Source organism: Macaca nemestrina, chromosome 1 (genome assembly GCF_043159975.1).
Source record: "Macaca nemestrina isolate mMacNem1 chromosome 1, mMacNem.hap1, whole genome shotgun sequence".
Lineage (NCBI taxonomy): Eukaryota > Metazoa > Chordata > Mammalia > Primates > Cercopithecidae > Macaca > Macaca nemestrina.
The window spans coordinates 40644939-40665757 of NC_092125.1; the positions used below are offsets into that span (position 1 = coordinate 40644939).

A 20819-nucleotide genomic window follows, 5' to 3' on the forward strand; every position below is an offset into this window, starting at 1 on the left:
CATCTCAGCTTCCTGAGTACCTGGGACTACCGGTGCACACCGCCGCGCCTGGCTAATTTCTGTGTATTTTGTAGAGACAAGGTCTCACTGTGTTGCCCAAGCTGGTCTCAAAGTTATGAACTCAGGCGTTCAGGCGGTCAGCCTGCCTCAGCCTCCCAAAGTGCTGGGATTACAGTCTAGAGCCACTGCGCCCAGCCTTCTTTACTATCTTTAGGAGTTGTTATCACAGTTTTCTAGGATAGTCATCTGGTAGTTGTGGGGGAATAAAAAGAATTATGGCACATTCTAATTGAGGGCATGAAAATAAGAGAGAAACAGTGTAGATAGATATGAAGTGATGTTATGGCTAAGCCAGTGTAATTCACTGGGGTGCAGGTTAATTCTAAAGCTGCTGAATATGTGTACTGGAATTGACATATAAGTAAATGAATGGCAAGTGGTGGGAGCTCAGTTTCTTACTACTAGAAAGAGAAGAATAAGTGGGATTGCCAGAACAAACCATATGGTACTGGATTATACTCAAAGAGATCGGTATGAACTGTGTTTAGCTAAATGGAGATACAAGTGGATAGATACAGAAATAATTACAGGTAGATGTGGATACATGTGTTAGTATACATACACATTTTTTCCTAGCTCTGTGTGCTGAGTGGGAGTAGAAGCGGTGACACCCAATAGATAGGGATATGCCCCACATCCAGATTTTGTTTTTAATGCCCTTCTCCAGTTAAAGGAACCAGAGAAATGGCTGCTGCTAGGATGAAACAGTATATACAAAAATGAGCCTGGAACATCTTGTCCCTTAAAATAAGGAAGTGCCTAAAAGCCCATAATGATGGGGATAAGGAGACACAGGAGCCAACTTGAAAGAGCTCCCAATGGCCAAAGCTGGAACAGTTTGAGGAAAAAAAATAGCATGGTATTAGATTACCAAAATATAAAATACGTATGTGTCTATACTGCTATTTAAATAAGTGGTTTAATAAAAAGAGTAGCGACAAGTGTCTCTTATAAAAGAATTTTAAATTATTTATGTAAATGGTCTCCCCACTTTTCAAACAAGTGGGCCTAAACTACCTAAGCCTTGAGCGGGCTGCGTTTAATAACTTCTAAAGAGTACAGTGTGGGAAGAAGGGAAAATGAGTAACTTTACGGCGGAGAAACTTGGCAGGCACTACCACAGGTGATCAGGTTTTAACATCATGAGGAGTAAGTCATATTGATAAGATGTGCCCTTAAATATGATGTGATGAGAATGGCACTTTGGGAGTCTTGGATATAGAGGATGTTTCGATTATAAAGACATTCTGGGGCCATCTGAGAATCTCGGGCATAATTGATCAACAGATCTTCCAGTTCTTGCATTGAGATCCTTCTTCAGATTAACTAGAAGCCGTTTTGTGTGTGCCTACTGATAGAGGAAGGATGGACTATGGTATATTGTATTGAAGTTACTTATTTCATGTATAACTTCCACACAATGGAAGTGTATAGATAAACGTTTGGTTGAATGTTATACACAGAGGAATCCCCAACTGACTCTGTGGGAACATGTATAAAAGATACCTCACCCTCCTTCAATGTCTAAGAGAGGGAAACACTGAATTTGATTAGGAAAATAAGGTTATTGCTACTGGAATTTTTTGGCATTTGTGAAGAATCAGACTGGAGGGGTATTAAAGTAGTTTTGAACTGTAAATTAGCAAATGAATTTGAGTCTGCCCCATTGTGAAAGTTGATAGTACTTAACCTGACTGGATTGTCCCTGGCAGAATATTTTCTGGAAGACTGCATTCAGATGACCCACTTTGTTCCTCCACCAAAAGACAAGAAGAAGAAGGATAAGGATGATGATGGTGGTGAGGATGATGATGTAAGTGAATTTCATGAAGAATTTCCATTATGGGCAAGTTGTCAATGCAGAGAAAAAATGAGTTAATATAACATGCAGTGTATTAGCATTACAGAAAACTTTTTTAAAAACTCTAATGTCTGCCTTTGGATTAATTGATGTATTTTACTGCAAAAAATTCCCGGTTCAGTGACAAGCTATTTTCTATCGCGAGTTTAATTATTTCTGGCGTAAAGGTCAAAAGAAAGAGAAGAAAGAATACGATGTTTAAAAGGCCAGGCATGGTTAGAGACAACACTATTGTGTAAGGTTTTGCTACTCAAAGTGTTTTCAGTAGGCTCCAGCACCTGGGAAACTGGTAGAAAGGCAGAATCCTGTGCCCCACCCTAGATCTACTGAATCAGAATCTACAGTTTAACAAGATCCCCAAGTGATCTGTATATACAATAAAGTTTAAGAGACAGCAGCTATAGCTTTAGCTACAGGAGACTGGAGATGACATTATCAGGTGGATGGAGTATTAAATCAGGGAGCGATGAGGGATTTCCTAGGAGAAACAGGAAAGACTTACTTTGTAGTGTTTGAGAGTTGGACAAATGATAGTATAAAAATGAATTATCTGGAAATATAGACTGAGCCAGCCAGCAATACAGAATTTGCTAGAAAACCTAAGATTATATCTTTTTAATCAAAAGATCTGAAGATGTAAATGAACAGCAGATTAGAAAATTTAGCAGGAAAAAAACAATTGTAACAACTTTCTCAACTTGTTTTATCATTGATTCTAATGTAAACTTTTTGGAGAATACCACATTATTTCAGTAATAGTAAAAAAGAAATATACTCGGTAGAAGGCTCCATGAGAGGTTTGAGTCAAATTTAAAAGTTTGTGCTTCAGTTTTAGTCCTATCCTGTGAGAAGTACTAGTTAGTAGAAAAGTTCGGTATATTGATGTAAGCTCTGTGTTTTTGGAAATTAAATTTCTGTATTCTATAGTGTGTGACTAGTCAACTAGAATAAATAATGACATTATAAGTCATTAGAGTCAGTGGAAGAAATCTAGAAGACTTATCTCATAAGCTGTAGTAACTGAGACAGTCCAAAATATGTCTCCCCATTTTTTACAGGCAAATTGCAACTTGATCTGTGGTGATGAATATGGTCCAGAAACAAGGTTGAGCATGTCTCAATTGAACGAAAAGGAAACTCCTTTTGAACTCATCGAAGCTCTACTTAAGTACATTGAAACCCTTAATGTTCCTGGAGCTGTGTTGGTTTTTTTGCCTGGCTGGAATTTGATTTATACTATGCAGAAGCATTTGGAAATGAATCCACATTTTGGTATGAATCTTTGAATTCTCACGTATTTGAGAGTGAAAATGAGTGGTTTTGCTAGTGCCTTAGCCAGTATGTGAAAACAAAATTTTGTGTTGTCTCTACCTTTGAATAAAAGTATGTATAATGGAGAGCTGTTTGAAACCAGCTCCTGTTTTTAGTCCCTGATTGTTCTGTATTGTTATATAGGAAGCCATCGGTATCAGATTCTACCTCTGCATTCTCAGATTCCTCGAGAGGAACAGCGCAAAGTGTTTGATCCAGTACCAGTTGGAGTAACCAAGGTAAATATTAAACATTACAGTGATGGGACTGGAAGTGAGGTAGAGACTAAACAAATGTTACAGGCCTTCAAAGAGCTAACCAAAAAATTGTAACCCATCTAAATTGAGGAAGAAAAAAGGAGTCTTCTCTTTCTGAGCTTAGTAGATGGTTCATTAATCAGTTATTGGGTGATCTTTTTAGGACTTCTGTAATTTTCTTGTCATTTGTTACATAAGGAAATCAGTCCTTTCAAGTATGTAATAAGAATGTAATTTTTCTTTCTTCACAGGTTATTTTGTCCACAAATATTGCTGAAACAAGCATTACCATAAACGATGTTGTTTATGTCATTGACTCCTGCAAGTAAGTTACTGGGAAACCTATTTGCCTGTTCCAGTATTACCAACTGGAAACTTCTTACCAGTTAACAGAATCAAAAACACCTTATTTTTAAACTCCTGTGTTCTCATATCTCCAAAATTATTGTGCATCTATATAGCATTATAGGTTATTGATAATTAAGAGTAGTTACTTGTGTTGATTACTGCAAATCAGTTATGGTAGAAAGTGACAAAGCTTGAAACTGTAACTGATGATTACTTCTCATTGCTCTTGGCTGCTGGTGTTTCGCTAATTTCCCATTGGGTATTTCCATTGATCTCTGACATACTATAGCATGCTATTTGATCAATAAAGATAACCAGTGTTTAGCACATGACAAATATCCTACCTTGAAGGACCCTCCTTTATGGATTAAAGGTCTTCATTTTGGTATGAGATGAACCTGGAAAATATGCCAGGAGGCATTCTGTGTAGATACAGGAATTACATGGTAATTGATCAATTGAAAGGACAAAAACGTTGAAACTTGGTTATATCTGGCCAACTTGTGCCCCATGACTTCTCTGTATAATTCCTTAGTGTGTCCTGACAATGAAAACAATTTGCTGCCAACATCCGTTTTAGGAAATGTTAAATAGCATTCTGTGCCAGTCCCAGTAGTTTAGTGGCAGCTGTCTCTGTATGTAACATTGAAGGAATCTGAGGTTGCTTGGGGGTTCAGAAGGACCACACAGTCATCACTACATATAGATATCCTAAAAGTTACACTAAACTTTGGAATAGAGATGACTTAAATAATTATTTTATTTTGTGTATGTGCCATATTCCATTTAAATGCTTTGCATTTGTTAATTTACTTAACGTTTACAAAAAACAAAAACAAAAAAACTTTTATAAGGTAGGTAATGGCGTAGAAAGTTTGGCCAAGGCAGTTCAGCTGGTAAGTGGCAGGTGGATGTTACATTGCGTTTCAGTAGGTTGACAACTAGGAGTGTGCAGTCAAATTGATAATTTTTACTTGTGCCATTCATGAATAGACATCACAAGTAGGCATGACTTTAACTACATAGTGGAAAGGATTCACTACTTAGTGGATATGTAATAGTTATTGATAATACACATGAGTCTTAGAATTAACCAGTCTTTCCTATGTAGGCAGAAAGTGAAACTCTTCACTGCTCACAACAATATGACCAACTATGCTACAGTATGGGCATCAAAAACAAACCTTGAGCAGCGGAAAGGGCGAGCTGGCCGAGTACGGCCTGGATTCTGCTTTCACCTGTGCAGCCGAGCTCGTTTTGAGAGGTAAGACCAATTCTTGACCTTTAGTAAGGGATTTTTGTTCTGTTCTCTGTAGGGACAGACATGCAGTTATGTAAACCTGCAAATTTAAGCTGATCTAAGTTTTGCCAGCCATGTTGGAATCAGGTGTAAATGTTTCTTAAGAATCTTCATCATGAATCATTTATAGAGAATAAGCCAGAATTAGAAATATGGAGACCTAGATTTTAATATTATTTGTGTCTAATATGTTGTATAACACTAAGTGGTTACTCCTTAAGCCTGAGTTTTCCTCATTCTATACAATACTAAGTTACTTAATCTCTCTTGTTTCCTCAGTTGTAAAAAGAATATGGTAAATAATGACTAACCCATAGGATTAGTATAAGAAATTAAATGAGTTAATAATGTAAAATACTTTGAACAGTGTCTGGCACATCATGATCTCCCAATAAGTGTTTGCTATTGTTAATTTATACAGGTCAGATATCTCTTTTAAAACTGAAATACTTGGGACCAGAAGTGGATTTTGATTTATTTGTAATATTTGCATTGTATTTACCAGTTTGGCATCCCTAATCTGAAAACATGAAATCCAAAATGCTCTAGTGAGCATTTCCTTTAAGTGTCATGTCAGAAGTCAAAAAGTTTTGGATTTTAAAGAGTTACATCTGTAAGAGCCTTTCTAGTGGCACTAAAATTACATGAACTAGGAAGGTGGGAGGTTGTAGAGAAATGTCAGTATGAGTTATCCTACAAAAAGTGGTGTTGTCGTTTTTAACCCATGTTTGTCAACAGGCAAGGCCTGAAGAGACCATGGGTGGAGCTAATAGCATTCGAGATTTTGGATAATTTTTTCATTTTTCTTCTCAGCTGGAAAGGCCATCAAGCTGTGAGGATAGGTCAGAAACCACTATGCAGCCAGATTAAATTTTGTCAACAGTGTGTATAGTGAATGATAAAAGGTTCGATGGTAATTGTAAAATAAAAGGATGAGGAAAGGGCAGCTCTATCCCTGATTACCTTGCTGAAAAAAGTTTATTAAACTAACATCTGTGTATACACAAGGAGGATGGTTATTTTATGCTTGTTTTCTCTCAGACTTGAAACCCACATGACACCAGAGATGTTCCGAACACCATTGCATGAAATTGCTCTTAGCATAAAACTTCTGCGTCTGGGAGGAATTGGCCAATTTCTGGCCAAAGCAATTGAACCTCCCCCTTTGGATGCTGTGATTGAAGCAGAACACACTCTTAGAGGTACTTAACAAATACAAACCTTCTTGACACAGATAGTAATCATACCATCTGTCTTATCCTGGCAGATAACACAACAAATGAATCAAGATGTAGTCAACAGGGCCGTGATAATAATAGCAAGGCCTCCAGTCTTACCTTAGGTACTTAATATAGTCCCTGTTCTAATGAGCAATGAGAGGGAAGAAAGGGACAGTGAGTGTTACTTTACAAAAGAAAACTTAAAAAGGCATCTCTTAACTATGTACTAAAGATCAGAACATAATTTAGGATACCCACAGAATTTCATATGAATCTCTTAGAACTTTTTTGAGACAGAATCTCGCTCCATTGCCCAGGCTGGAGTGCAGTGGCGTGATCTCAGCTCACTGCAACCTCCACCTCCCAGGTTCAGGCCATTCTTCTGCCTCAACCTCCCGAGTAGCTGAGACTACAGGCATACACCACCACACCTGGCAAATTTTTGTATTTTTAGTAGGGATGGGGTTTCACCATGTTGGCCAGGCTGGTCTGAAACTCCCTACCTCAAGTGATCCACCCACCTCAGCCTCCCAAAGTACTGGGATTACAGGCGTGAGCCACGTCCAGCCTGGAACATTTATGTTTTCTTGCTAAAGTTGTTTTATTAGAAGCAGTGAAAATAGTGCAGTGAAAATTAAGGGCATTGGAGCTAGATCTGAATTTGAATTTTGAATCTAGCATTTATCTGCTATGTAACTTCAGAATTTTCTCCAGATTTTATTTTTTTTCTAAAACATTAACAGTTGAGTGTCAGACTTCTTATGGCATATAGAAACTTATGCTGCTATTATAGTTAATACTGTATTTATAGACTTAATATGAATTGTATTTGTTTTTATAACCTGCAGGATGTAGTTTTGTACCTTCCTTATGTTGAGTGCTCCAGATTTTGATTTTGTTCTATTTTTGAGTAAAGAGAATTGTTGACTATAGACATGGTACTAGCAGTGGCTTGACAAAAGAGGAAGTCTAAACTCTCTTAACCTTAATTTAGAAAGTAATGTTTTGTCTGCCTAAAATTAGTGTTCATTTGTTTCTACTCACAATAAACTATCTCCCCACAGAGCTTGATGCATTAGATGCCAATGATGAGTTGACTCCTTTGGGACGAATCCTGGCTAAACTCCCCATTGAGCCTCGTTTTGGGAAAATGATGATAATGGGGTGTATTTTCTAGTAAGTGCTTTGTTTTATTTCTCTTCATTAAGTGGTAGAATAATTTCTGAATCTTCTTCTCCCTGTAAAAGCAGTATTGGCTCAGACAAAAAAATCCTGAATGTTCTTAAGGGAAGTGACATACTTAAATATTGAGAGAAGTATAACACGAAAAAAATGTACAGTTCCAGTAGATGGATATCTGGGCCCAACACGGGGAAACGGGCACTGATTTCTCATAAGTAAAAAGCAGGCCAGGCAATGTGGCTCACACCTTTAATCCTAGCACTTTGGGAGGCCGGGGTGGGAGGGTCCCTCGTTATTAATAGTTGGTCTTGAAAGAGCAGCATCAGCAAAAGAGGTTTATTTTATCAGAAAATGTTGAAGATTAAAGAGATTTGGTATGATGGGGAAGAGAGAGAGAATATTAAAGGAAAAATATACTTGGTCATAATTATGGTAAGTACGTGACCATTGGAATGTCAGCGCACCTTTTTTTTTTTTCTCTCTGATTCTGAAGAGAGCAGCTGTAAAGTTCTTTGTTAAGCCAATTTCATTGCAAATAAAAGTAGAATCATAGCCATAAAGACTGCAACTCACAGTCGACAGTACTACCTGAGCTGCTGGCAACAATATTGTGATCTAGTCTGAATTTAACTGTCTTTGTGTATTTCAGCGTTGGAGATGCTATCTGTACCATTGCTGCTGCTACCTGCTTTCCAGAGCCTTTCATCAATGAAGGAAAGCGGCTGGGCTATATCCATCGAAATTTTGCTGGAAACAGATTTTCTGATCACGTAGCCCTTTTATCAGTATTCCAAGCCTGGGATGATGCTAGGTATGAGTAAGATTTGGGTGGTCTGTCTGTAGTTTCTCATTTGTATTTAGTTCTCGGGTCTTAGAGAATGATTTCTCATACCGATTTATTTTAGAATGGGTGGAGAAGAAGCAGAGATACGTTTTTGTGAGCACAAAAGACTTAATATGGCTACACTAAGAATGACTTGGGAAGCCAAAGTTCAACTCAAAGAGATTTTGATTAATTCTGGGTTTCCAGAAGGTAAGACTCCCATTCTTAAGATACCTTTAAAGTGACATTTATATAGTACATGCAAATTGACAGCAAAGTGTATTTTAGCTTCAAATTTTAGACCCTATGATTTTTCTATATTCCCAACTATTTCTTAGTTCTCATGGATACTGGTCCAGCTCCCAGAATGAGTACTTTGCTGATAACCTTATAGTGGTTTGCAAAGTAATTGATTAGCATTTAGACTTGAAGTAAATTCTACCACATTAAATTTTAAATGGCTTTAATATAAAGATGAACTGTAGTACTTTTCTTTTCCAACTAGGTTAAAATATAGAATTATTTCCTAAAACATTGAGAACTGGAATGCATAACCAGAGATAAGACTGTTGAGAGACAGAAGGTAGTTGGGCAAGATGGTAAATTTTTAACGGCTGTGATTGGAATAACTTAACAGAGTAGTGAGTGGTTCTCTTCTGTCATAAGCCAGCTGAAATGTTAGTTTCTCCTCAGAATTATAAGAAAGGGAAAACTTTTTATGTGCTAGAGTCTTGAGATGCATTTTATAAGTAATGAAACAGGCACCAAGGTATAAATTGTCTTTAATTTATCCAATTAGGAGGTTATAAGGCTAGAACTCGTTTGTCTAGAACAAAATATGTCTGTGCTTTCAGCGGTTGACTGTCATGCTTTCCAGTCAGTAGCTAAGTACTCATAAAGTGTAGACTGGGTAAAAACGTCAGCCTTCATTCCAGTAGGTGTCCTCTTAGATTATCATTCCATCTTCTCTACAACTAACAACTATTGAAGAGTAGCAGATGAGAAAGTTTTACAGACAGGTTATGTGAAGAGAGGAAGAGTCAGTTCTCTGAATTTTCTTGAATAGTTTGCATGTAATGTGAAGATCAGCCAATTATCTTATTTTTCTTTTCACTCTGCTCCTCTTAACAGATTGTTTGTTGACACAAGTGTTTACTAACACTGGACCAGATAATAATTTGGATGTTGTTATCTCCCTCCTGGCCTTTGGTGTGTACCCCAATGTATGCTATCACAAGGAAAAGAGAAAGATTCTCACCACTGAAGGACGTAATGCACTTATCCATAAATCATCTGTTAATTGTCCTTTTAGTAGCCAAGACATGAAGTACCCATCTCCCTTCTTTGTATTTGGTGAAAAGGTAAGAAAAGACTACAAAAGTTAACATTGAAAGTTGAAATTGTCGTCACAATCATTAGGAATATGAATTTTGATTTTGAAAGCACAGTATGTGGCGGTATTTGGAAGTTGGAATGTCAACCATTTTGTACTGTCTCTTTCTCCATTTGCAGATTCGAACTCGAGCCATCTCTGCTAAAGGCATGACTTTAGTCACCCCCCTGCAGTTGCTTCTGTTTGCCTCCAAGAAAGTCCAATCTGATGGGCAGATCGTGCTTGTAGATGACTGGTATGGATTTTCCGCTGTGAACTCCAAACTGAATTCTTAGAATTATAATATGATGGAATTCAGCTGCTAATCTAACTTAATTATATACTAATTATAACTTAAATATATACTAATTATATCTAACTTAATTGCATACTATATACTTAAACGGATACCAGTAGAAGCAGATGCATTAGAAATTTGAGCCATGTCTAACCACTATGCACACCACTATGGAATCAATCTAAGTGAAACTTGAATACACTTTCACATACTCTCTATATTGATTCAAAACTAGTGGCAAGCACTGGGCAAAAATGGAATAGAGCTTAATGGATAGCCAGTAGGCTCAGCCATCATATTCTTGAAAACCTAGAAAATGCCAGCATTCTGGGTCTCTTAATTCATTCTTTTAAAGTCTGGATGATCTGGCTGGGTGCCGCAGATGAGTTGGGCTCAGGAAGTTCGAGATCAGCCTGGACAACATGGTGAAACCTGTCTCTACTAAAAATACAAAAAATCTAGCCCAGTGTGGTAGTGCACACCTGTAGTCCCAGCTATTCTGGAGGCTGAGGCAGGAGAATCACTTGAACCTGGGAGGCAGAGGTTGCAGTGAGCCAAGATCATGCCACTGCACTCCAGCCTGGGCAACAGAGCAAGACTCTGTCTCAAAAAATAATAAGTCTGAATGATCCATATTGCCGGACTTTTTTTTGTTTATTATATATTACATATATTTTTGTATTTTATTTGGCTTGATAGACTTTATGGCTTAAGATTCCTGCTAGTAGCAGTGAATTTTAAGAGGTTAGTGCTGATTATTAATACTCTTCATATCTGTGTTTGCCTAAGTTTGGGGCCATTATAAGTAGTTTTTAAAAATATTAATGCTTAAGAAGTTAAATTTATTCTTTAACTTGCCATGTGTGAGGTTGAGAGATAATGGTCTTTTTCTTCATATACTCCCTCTCTTACTTTTAATGTTTTTTGCCACTTTAGGATTAAACTGCAAATATCTCATGAAGCTGCTGCCTGTATCACCGGTCTCCGGGCAGCCATGGAGGCTCTTGTTGTTGAAGTAACCAAACAACCTGCTATCATCAGCCAGTTGGACCCTGTAAATGAACGTATGCTGAACATGATCCGTCAAATCTCTAGACCCTCAGCTGCTGGTATCAACCTTATGATTGGCAGTACACGGTGAGTACCATATTAACTTCTCATTGAACCAAGTAGAGGGGAGAGATCTTTCATAGGTCTAGAATTCCTAGAGTTAGTGATAGAAGCCTTATTAAGTAAAATTCTAGATATAGATAGTTTAGTTCCGTCTAACAAACTCAGAACAAAAATGTCATTTACTTTTGTTAGTCCCTTTGTTAGTAATTGGTCTACCGCATCAGTGCGTATTGGTAGTGTTGGAAAAGGATCTTACAAATACACATACGTAGTTCAGAGTAGGTCACATGACAGGGAAGTGACACAGCCCAGATAGCCCTTTTTCCATGGTACTGTTTTGGCATCTCTAAAGAAAAAATATTGATGAGATGTTAAATTGCTTCTTTATCCAATGTGTATGTGTTTTTGTTTATCTTAAACAACTAAGAGCATGGATATCTTAAAGCAAAGAAATGAGAAATTTATCTTAATTCTTAAAATTTTTATTTGCTTCAGGTTTTAAAATTTTTTCCTTTGCCCATGAGTTTTTATTTACAAATACTTGATACTTGCCAAAAAGGCAGAAAAGTGATACAATGTTTAGCCATATAGTCTTTGTTTAGATTCACTAATTTTCAGCGTTTTGTACATTTCCTTAATCATTTGTGATGAAGTAGTAGGCACTACCACATTTTACATCAATACACTTCATATCTTTTAAGAACATGGTCACAATACCACCCCAAAACCTTAAGTGTTTTAGTAATACTATAATATGCTATTGTACTAAAATCCTTCCAGTTATCCAAAAATGACCTCTAATTCCTCATCAAAAATGACTTACTGCATTTGGTCTGTCTATAAAATGGGTAGATGGTTATCCTCATTCTCTTCAATATAAATAAGGAAACCGGGCACAGATAAGACTCAAGGTCATACAACTAATAACTGATAGAACCAGATTCAAACCCAGGCAACATGCCTCCTGAAACAGTGTTCTTACTAGGCTTTACTGTGGCCCTCCTAGGTGCTTAAATGTATAGGATAATTCAGTGTAAGCATCATAGGCAGATAACAAATTAAGTATTCATGGGTGTTTAGGAGAAGAGAGATTATTTTTGGTAGGAGGGCTGGTAAGCAAGGAACCTTTGTATATATAATCTGTTTCTATGAGGGATAGTAGTCCAGAAACTAGAAAGAAAGGGATATACGTAAGAGAGTTTAGGATGTATGAATATGTGGTGGCCTAAATTACAGTAGTAGATAGAATTTTTCAAAATTAGGTATACATTTTTCAAAATCGTATTTCAGAATTATTGCAGGAAAACTTTTAGTGATAAAGACCAAATAGTTTATTGCCAGCTCCAGGAACCCTCTCCTAATGCTTGCCTTGTTGGAACACTATGTTGTTGACCTGAGTAAGAGCACTTCTTAAAGTTGTAATGACATACTGCCAAAATTCAAAACCTTTGAGATTGAACCAGAAAGAACTTCAGAAAAACAGATGGATATAATTGATGACTGTTTAGAATAGCAGATCAATTTTGTTTCAATTTCGATTTGTGCGTTTGGCTTCATTCCCTTTATGTATTAAATTTTCAAATATAACTAACTGTGTGCATTTGGTGAGTGGTTGGGAAATAATAAGAATGCTTTGCTGAAGTGATGGTTTTGTGCTTTTCCTAGGTATGGAGATGGTCCACGTCCTCCCAAGATGGCCCGATACGACAATGGAAGCGGATATAGAAGGGGAGGTTCTAGTTACAGCGGTGGAGGCTATGGCGGTGGCTATACCAGTGGAGGCTATGGTGGCGGAGGCTATGGTAGCGGAGGCTATGGTGGCAGCCCCAACTCCTTTCGGGCAGGATATGGTGCAGGTGTTGGTGGAGGCTATAGAGGAGTTTCCCGAGGTGGCTTTAGAGGCAACTCTGGAGGAGACTACAGAGGGCCTAGTGGAGGCTACAGAGGATCTGGGGGATTCCAGCGAGGAGGTGGTAGGGGGGCCTATGGAGGTGGCTACTTTGGACAGGGGAGAGGAGGTGGTGGCTATTAAATCTTGGTTATGTCAGTTCCTGTGTGTAGACAGTAAGGAAAAAAAGGCATGCTATGTGTTACGTGTTTTTTCCAATATGTTTATTTGCCACCAAAAAGTAAATGCATTTTCACCCATTCTGTGGTTCATTGTAGTTTAAGGAAACCAAGCATATAGATGCATTAGTGATTTTGTTTATATTATGTAAAATATAACGATCTATCTTAAAAATACCACAGTTTGTATTTTTTCTTTAAGGAGTAAAGATTTGCCTTTAAATAACTTGGTATTTTCCTGGCTTTCGTTTAATACAGTAGAAAATAAAGTATTACACCGAATACTTGCCGTGTAGTTTGTTGACCTTATATATTAGAAAATTTTATAATGCCAGTTACATCTGTTCATTTTAAATGTCAGAGAAGTTGTACCATGTTTCAAAAGTATACTAAGTGATACTACTTGTAATAGAAAAATCACCTTGGAATTGTTACCTTTTGAAGTAAATACTGGCAAGTGTACAAGCCACATAAACCTGAATAAAACTTTTGACCTAGGGCTGAACATTTGGCTTCCTCCCATATTCTGTCTTTGAATAAGACCAAGGCCAGCATTTTCTTTTCTAAGTGAGTTTCTACTGTGACAATTAAAAGCAATATAATCACTCCGTAGAACTCTTAAGCCACTTTAATAGACATGTTCATACATTTATAACACTTTAGAGTTTCCAGTGAATTTGCAGATTTCTCATTTGAGCAATGGGAGAGGGCAAAGGTATTGGATTAGACAGAACTGGGTCTGTCTTAATTCTTTTCTCCACCATGTGGATGATCTTGGGCAAGTTATATTTTTGTCTTGGTTTCCTTTTCAAAGTCCTTTATCCTGCATATATGTTGTAGATCACCTTCAGCAGTTAAGCTGATGGCACCTATTTATAGACACACAAGTCTATCTCCAACCTTGATTTCCTTTCTGAGCCATGTAAGCAGCTGCATACTGAACATGTATCTCTGCTTAAATATCCCACAGAAAAAAATCTCAGTGCTTTCCAAACTGACCTCCTTCCCCTCCCAACCTACCCTATGTCCTGACAGTACTGTGTTCTCTGCTCCGTTTTCTTTGGAGTTTTCAGCTGCTTAATTGCTTAAGCCACCACCTCTAGTCAGCTCAAAACATCTTTCAATATACTTTTATAGATCAGTTGCCTCTGTTCTATTCAGTCTTAGTTTGGACATACAGTGCCACAGCAACCACTTAACTGATCCTGCCTACAGGCCTGCCTCAATCTAATCTCCACTACAGCTAGAGTAAACATTCCCAAACGAATCTGATTTCATACCCTCTCTCCTGACTTAAACCAATGGTTCTTACTGCCGGCAGGGTAGAGGCTAAACTCCCTTCTTAGCCCCTGACTCCAGCTCTACCTTCATTTCTGCTGTACAGCTGTAGCTAGCCATACTGAACTAGCACCATCGATGGATCATGCTTTCTCTCCCTGTGCACGTTGTGAAAACTCCCATAAAAGGTATAGTAGCAGGACGAGCCGCAGACAAAACTCCTCTGACACCAAGTTAAAGAAGGGGTTTAAGGAAGGGGTTTTTTCAGCCGGGGCATCAGCAAGACTCCTGTCTCAAGAGTTGAGCTCCCCGAGTGAGCAATTCCTGTCCCTTTTAAGGGCTCACAACTCTAGGGGTGCGTGTGAGGGGGTCATGATTGATTGAGCAAGCAGGTGGGGGCTGCATGCACTGGTAATTAGATCAGAAGAAAACAGGATAGGGATTTTCACAGTGCATTTCTATACAATGTCTGTAATCTATAGATAACCAATTAGGTCAGGGGTCAGTCTTTTAACTACTAGGCCCAGGGTGTGGCGCCAGGCTGTCTGCCTGTGGATTTCATTTCTGCCTTTTAGTTTTTACTTCTTTCTTTGGAGGCAGAAATTGGGCATAAGATGATATGAGGAATGGTCTCCTCCCTTAGTATAAAATCAATAATGGTTCATTTGAATGGTACTCATTCCTCCAACAAATTCAATTAGAAATGTGAAATTGAAAAATGGCCAAAAGTTGTCAGTGCATTCTCTAAGGGTTGAAAAAAAGCACTAAGGCATAGTTCTAATCTTTTCATATTCAGCTGAAGACCTAAGGAGCTTCATATGTAGCTCCCCGCTGTGTGTGCCCCACACATTTCAGCTGTCCTCCCCAAACTCGTTTGTCTCATAACTGCAGTGCTCTGCTTGGTAGTTTCTCCCTCCGCGGTGACCCAGAAAGTGCTTCCACATAGTCATGGACTTGTCTCATTGTTTTCCTTATTGGGGGATCACAGTTCTGCATTGCCTGTTGCCTAATGTCTGAAAGCAGCTGTTTCACTAGTTGCTTACATGGGAGGTTAAGTGCCATTTGTACTTGTCATAGCTGTAAGTGGGAATCCACTTCACTTGTCAAAGAATCCATTATAAAGTCCAGAAATCATGCCTTTTTTTAGATGAGACTTAAAAGAGCAGAAGGCTACATAGAGTATTTTGTGGTATATTAATACCTTCAGACATCAACTACTGTTGAATTTCTGTTTTGAGGCAGGGTCACCCAGGCTGGAGTGCAGTGGCGCAATCTCAGCTCACTTGCAACCTCTACCTCCCAGGCTCAAGCGATCTTCCCACCTCAGCCTCCTAAGCAGTGGGTAACTGGGACCACAGGCACCTGCCACCACCACACCCAGCTAATTTTTTTTATGTTTTGTAGAAACGGGTTTTCACCTGCCCAGGCTGGTCTTGAACTCTGGACCTCAGACAATTCACCTGCCTTGGCCTCCCAAAGTGCTGGGATTACAGGCATTAGCCACCACACCCAGCCTTCATTTCCTTTCTTAGTCATCTCTACATTCTGCTTAGAACAAAATAGTTAAAGAATGTCACAGCAGGTGTGCAATGACTGAAAGTTCTTCCAAAATGAGAGCTTGAATACACACTGTTCCCGTTCAGGAGATGGGAGAGTTCGAGGAAAAAATTTGTAGAAAGGTTTCTGCTTACCACCCCTTCTCTCACAGCACATATCTACTGGAGTTTGCGGTAGTAGAGCTGGCAGTGACAACTGAGTCTGCCCTTCCAGAAGTTCAGACAGGAAAGAGAGTGGCCTGAATTGCACCTGTTTAGTCCGTGGTTGGCAGCTTGAAAGTTATCTGGAAGAAAAAGCTGATGTGCCAGTTTGAGGAAGCCAAGCTGCAGACCTCTCTGTGCTAACAGAAGGTGTAGGTACAGTGTTCTCAAGCAAGCAGCTACAATTTGATGGGATCTTCTATGCTGTGGAGCTACACTCCAGACCCTCTGAACGTCACCTATGCCATAGGAACAGATCACAATATGAATAGTTGTGCCAACTTAGGGGTCAGCCCAAACAACAAGAAAGAAGACATCAACTTTAGCCAAGCATGTATTTGAATTCCAATTTCCCTCTCTCTGAATCTGGAAACAGAATTGGGACAGGAGGATAGTAAAGAAAACCAAAAATGGAATTTCTAATTTTATTGGAACTGATACGAATTTTGGTTTTGACTGGGAAAACAGCTCCTGAATTCTACTGTATTTGCCAGAAAGACTTAGACTTGAATTACTGTCTAGAAGACAAAAAGGGAAGTTTTTTAAAGTTGTATTTGTATAACTCATATTTGCAGACTGTCCTATCACATGTATAAAATATTTCTGGACCATGTGGGGAAAATGTAATATTGAATCTCAAAGTTAACCGAGGTTACCTGAATTTCTGAGACTATTTTAGTGATAATTTAGCTTTTAAGAAAAGATATGAGGAGAGGTGGAGCAAGATGGCTTAATAGAAACCTCCAGTGACCTTCTCCCCGCAAGAACACCAAACTGAAAACGATCCACACAAAACACCTTTGTAAGAACCAAAAATCAGGTGAGCGATCACAGTACCTGGAAAGAGGTATATTGAGGAAAGAGGCACGGAAGAAGGTAGGAAAGACAGTCTTGACTTGCCTACATCACCCTTTCTCTGCCCTGGCAGCGGCCACATGGCACAGACAGAATCTGTGTGCCTGGCAGTGGGGGAACAATGTGAGACGTTGCGTTGGAACTGAGTGCTACTTTATCACAGTGCAAAGAAGAATTTAGCCCATGCCCTTGGAGGAAACATTTATACCTAGCCAGAGATGGCTAGGTATATTGATACCTAGATATTTATAGCCAGAGATGAATTGTCCTTCCCAGAGGTTGGAACCTGACTTCTGACACGCCCTGCCACTGTAGGCTTAAGTGCTCTGGGTTCCTAAATGAAAGGCAGTCTAGGCCACAAGGACTGCAATTACTGGACAAGTCGTGGTGGTGTGCTGGGCTCTCAGCCAGTTCATTTGAGGTACACACAAACTAGTGAGACACCAGCTGGGGCAGCCAACGGAGTGTTACGTCACCCCTCCCCCAAAACCAAGCACAGCTTGCGGCTTCTAGAAAGACTCCTTCCTTCATCTGAAAAATGGTTCAACATATGCAAATCAACCAATGAGACACATCATATCAACAGAATGAAGGATAAAAATCATAATTTCAATTGATGCTGAAAAACATTTGTTAAAATCCAACCATCCCTTCATGATTTAAATAAAACACTCAAAAAACTGGGTATAGAAGGACATACCTCAATACAATAAAATCCATATATGACAGACCCACAGCTAGAGTATCATACTGAATGGGAAATGACTTTCCTTTAAGATCTAGAACAAGACAAGGATGCCATTTTCACCATTGTTATTCAACATAACTGGAAGTCCTAACTAGAGCAATCAGACAAGAAAGAAATAAAGGGCATCCAAATTGGAAAGGAAAAAGTCAAATTATGCTTGTTTGCAGATGATATGGTCTTATGTTTGGAAAAACCTCAAGAATCCGGCAGAAAAACTACTGGAACAGATAAATTCGGTAAAGTTGCAAGATACAAACCAACATACAAAAATTAATAGCATTTCTATGCCAGCAACAAACAATCTGAAAAAGAAATCAAGAAAGTCAATTTACAATAGCTACAAATAAAATACGAATAAATTTCACCAAAGACATGAATGATCTCTACAATAAAAACTATAAAACGCCGATGCAAGAAATTGAAGAGGACACCAATAAATGGAAAAATATTCCTGTTCTTTGATTGGAAGAATCGGTATTGTTAAAACGTCCACAGTACCCAAAGCAATCTACAGATTCAATGCGTTCTCTATCAAAATACCAATGACATTCTTCACAGAAACAGCAAAAATAATTCTAAACTTTAAATGGAACCACAAAAGACCCAGAATAGCCAAAGCCATCATGAGCATAAAGAACAAAACTGGAGAAATCACATTACCTGACTTCAAATTATACTGCAGAACTACAGGAACCAAAACAACATGGTACTGTTAGCAGCAGAACATATCTGAGTCACACAACACCAAAGTATGTTACTGGCAGTGAATTCATATGAGTCTGCAACAACCTCATTTCTTGCCTCCTCAGAGGAAAAATTTGAGGGGCATAAGGCAGAAGGAGAGACTGAGGCAAGTTTTAGAGCAAGAGTGAAAGTTTTATTAAGAAGTCTTATAACAAGGGCCGGGTGTGATGGCTCATGCCTATAATCCCAACACTTTGGGAGGCTCAAACAGGTGGATCACCTGAGGTCAGGAATTTGAGACCAGCCTGGCCAATGTGATGAAACTCGGTCTCTACTAAAAATACAAAAATTAAGGCTGGGTGCAGTGGCTCACACCTGTAAATCCCAACACTTTGGGAGGCCAAGGTGGGTGGATCACCTGAGGTCGGGAGTTCGAGACCAGCCTGACCAACATGGAGAAACCCCGTCTCTACTAAAAATACAAAATTCGTGGGGCGTGGTGGTGCACACCTGTAATTACAGCTACTCAGAAACGTTGAGGCAGGAGAATCACTTGAACCGAGGAGGCAGAGGTTGCGGTGAGCCAGGATTGCACCATTGCACTCCAGCCTGGGCAACAAGAGTGAAACTCTGTCTCAAAAAAAAAAAAAAAGAAAAGAAAAGAAAAGAAAAATTTGGCCAGACGTGGTGGAGGGCACTTGTAGTCCCAGCTACTCAGGAGGCTGAGGCAGGAGAATCGCTTGAACCCAGGAAGTGGAGGTTGCAGAGAGCCAAGATCATGCCATTGCACTCCAGCCTGGGTGACAAGAGTGAGACTCCATCTCCCAAAAAATAAAGTTTTATAACAGGAATAAAGGGAAGGAAAGTATACTTGGAAGAGGGCCAAGTAGGTGACTCAAGAGGCAAGTGCGTGGCTTGACCTTTTGACTTGGGGTTTTATACATTGGCATACTTCTGGGGTTTTATGTTACTTCTCCCCACTTGCCAAACTCCTGAGCTCTTATCAGGAAGCAGCTGATCACCAGTTTCAGGTGTTTTCTATTTATTAGAAGAGACTGCCTTTTCTTGGCACTGGCTATGACCAATTATTAGTTTAGAGAGACAGTTGACCATTTGACCATCACCTGATGGTTGCCTGACACTCCTGGTGTATCGCTGGGGGTTGGGGGGGCGGGGAATGGGGCGAAGCTCTCTTCTGCCCCACTCATACCCAACTAGCTACCCACTGTAACAATACTTGCATAAAAACAGGCACATAGACTCATGGATCAGAATAGAGAAATTAAAACAGCTGAACTCATGGAGATAAAGTAATGGTTACCAAGGCCGGGCGCGGTGGCTCAAGCCTGTAATCCTAGCACTTTGGGAGGCCGAGACGGGCGGATCACGAGGTCAGGAGATCGAGACCATCCTGGCTAACACGGTGAAACCCCGTCTCTACTAAAAAATACAAAAAACTAGCCGGGCGCGGTGGCGGGCACCTGTAGTCCCAACTACTCGGGAGGCTGAGGCAGGAGAATGGCGTGAACCCGGGAGGCGGAGCTTGCAGTGAGCTGAGATCCGGCCACTGCACTCCAGCCTGGGCGGCAGAGCGAGACTCCGTCTCAAAAAAAAAAAAAAAAAAATTGTTACCAAAGGCCAGCAAAGGTAGTGGTGGGTGCTAGGAAAGTGGGGATGGTTAATGGGTACACAAATACTGTTAGATTGAATGAATAAGATTTAGAATTTGGTAGCACAACAGGGCAACTACAGGCAACAATAATTTACTGTACATTTAAAGAAAACTAAAAGTGTCCTAGCCAGAGCATCAGACAAGAGAAAGGGCATCTGAGTCAGTGGAGAGGAAGTCAAACTGTCCCTGTCAGTGATATGATCACATACCTAGAAAACCCTAGGTATGCAGTAAGACTCATCCTAAAAGCTCCTAGATCTGAAAAATGAACTCAGTAAAGTTTCAAGATAGAAAATCAATGTATGCAAATCAGTAGCACTGCTATAAACCAAGAACAACTCAGCTGAGACTCAAATCAAGAACTCAATCACTTTTACAACAGCTGCAAAAATAAAATACTTAGGAATATACCTAACCAAGGAGGTGAAAAATCTCTGCAAGGAAGACTACCAAACACTGCTGAAAGAAATCATCGATGACAGAAACAAATAGAAACATATCCCATGCTCATGGATGGGTAGAATTAATATTGTGAAAATGACCATACTGCCAAAAGCAATCTATAGATTTAATGCAATTCCCATCAAAATACTATCATCATTCTTCACAGAAC

At 39.2% G+C, this 20819-nt stretch overlaps 1 protein-coding gene across 2 annotated transcripts in view; it reads left to right on the forward strand.

The window, feature by feature from the left end:
• LOC105484560 (DExH-box helicase 9) overlaps positions 1-13717 on the forward strand; it is a 48954-nt gene extending 35237 nt beyond the window's left edge. For both annotated transcript variants that reach the window (XM_011746300.3, XM_071076692.1), the window contains 13 exons: positions 1773-1873; positions 2980-3193; positions 3377-3471; positions 3741-3814; positions 4949-5101; positions 6179-6339; positions 7422-7533; positions 8189-8350; positions 8445-8572; positions 9494-9723; positions 9875-9990; positions 10969-11169; positions 12811-13717. In XM_011746300.3, coding sequence (XP_011744602.1) covers positions 1773-1873; positions 2980-3193; positions 3377-3471; positions 3741-3814; positions 4949-5101; positions 6179-6339; positions 7422-7533; positions 8189-8350; positions 8445-8572; positions 9494-9723; positions 9875-9990; positions 10969-11169; positions 12811-13177 — 2114 coding nt within the window. In that variant the 3' untranslated portion in view covers positions 13178-13717. The remainder of the gene's footprint in view (positions 1-1772; positions 1874-2979; positions 3194-3376; positions 3472-3740; positions 3815-4948; positions 5102-6178; positions 6340-7421; positions 7534-8188; positions 8351-8444; positions 8573-9493; positions 9724-9874; positions 9991-10968; positions 11170-12810) is intronic.
• The last annotated feature ends 7102 nt before the right edge of the window (positions 13718-20819 follow it).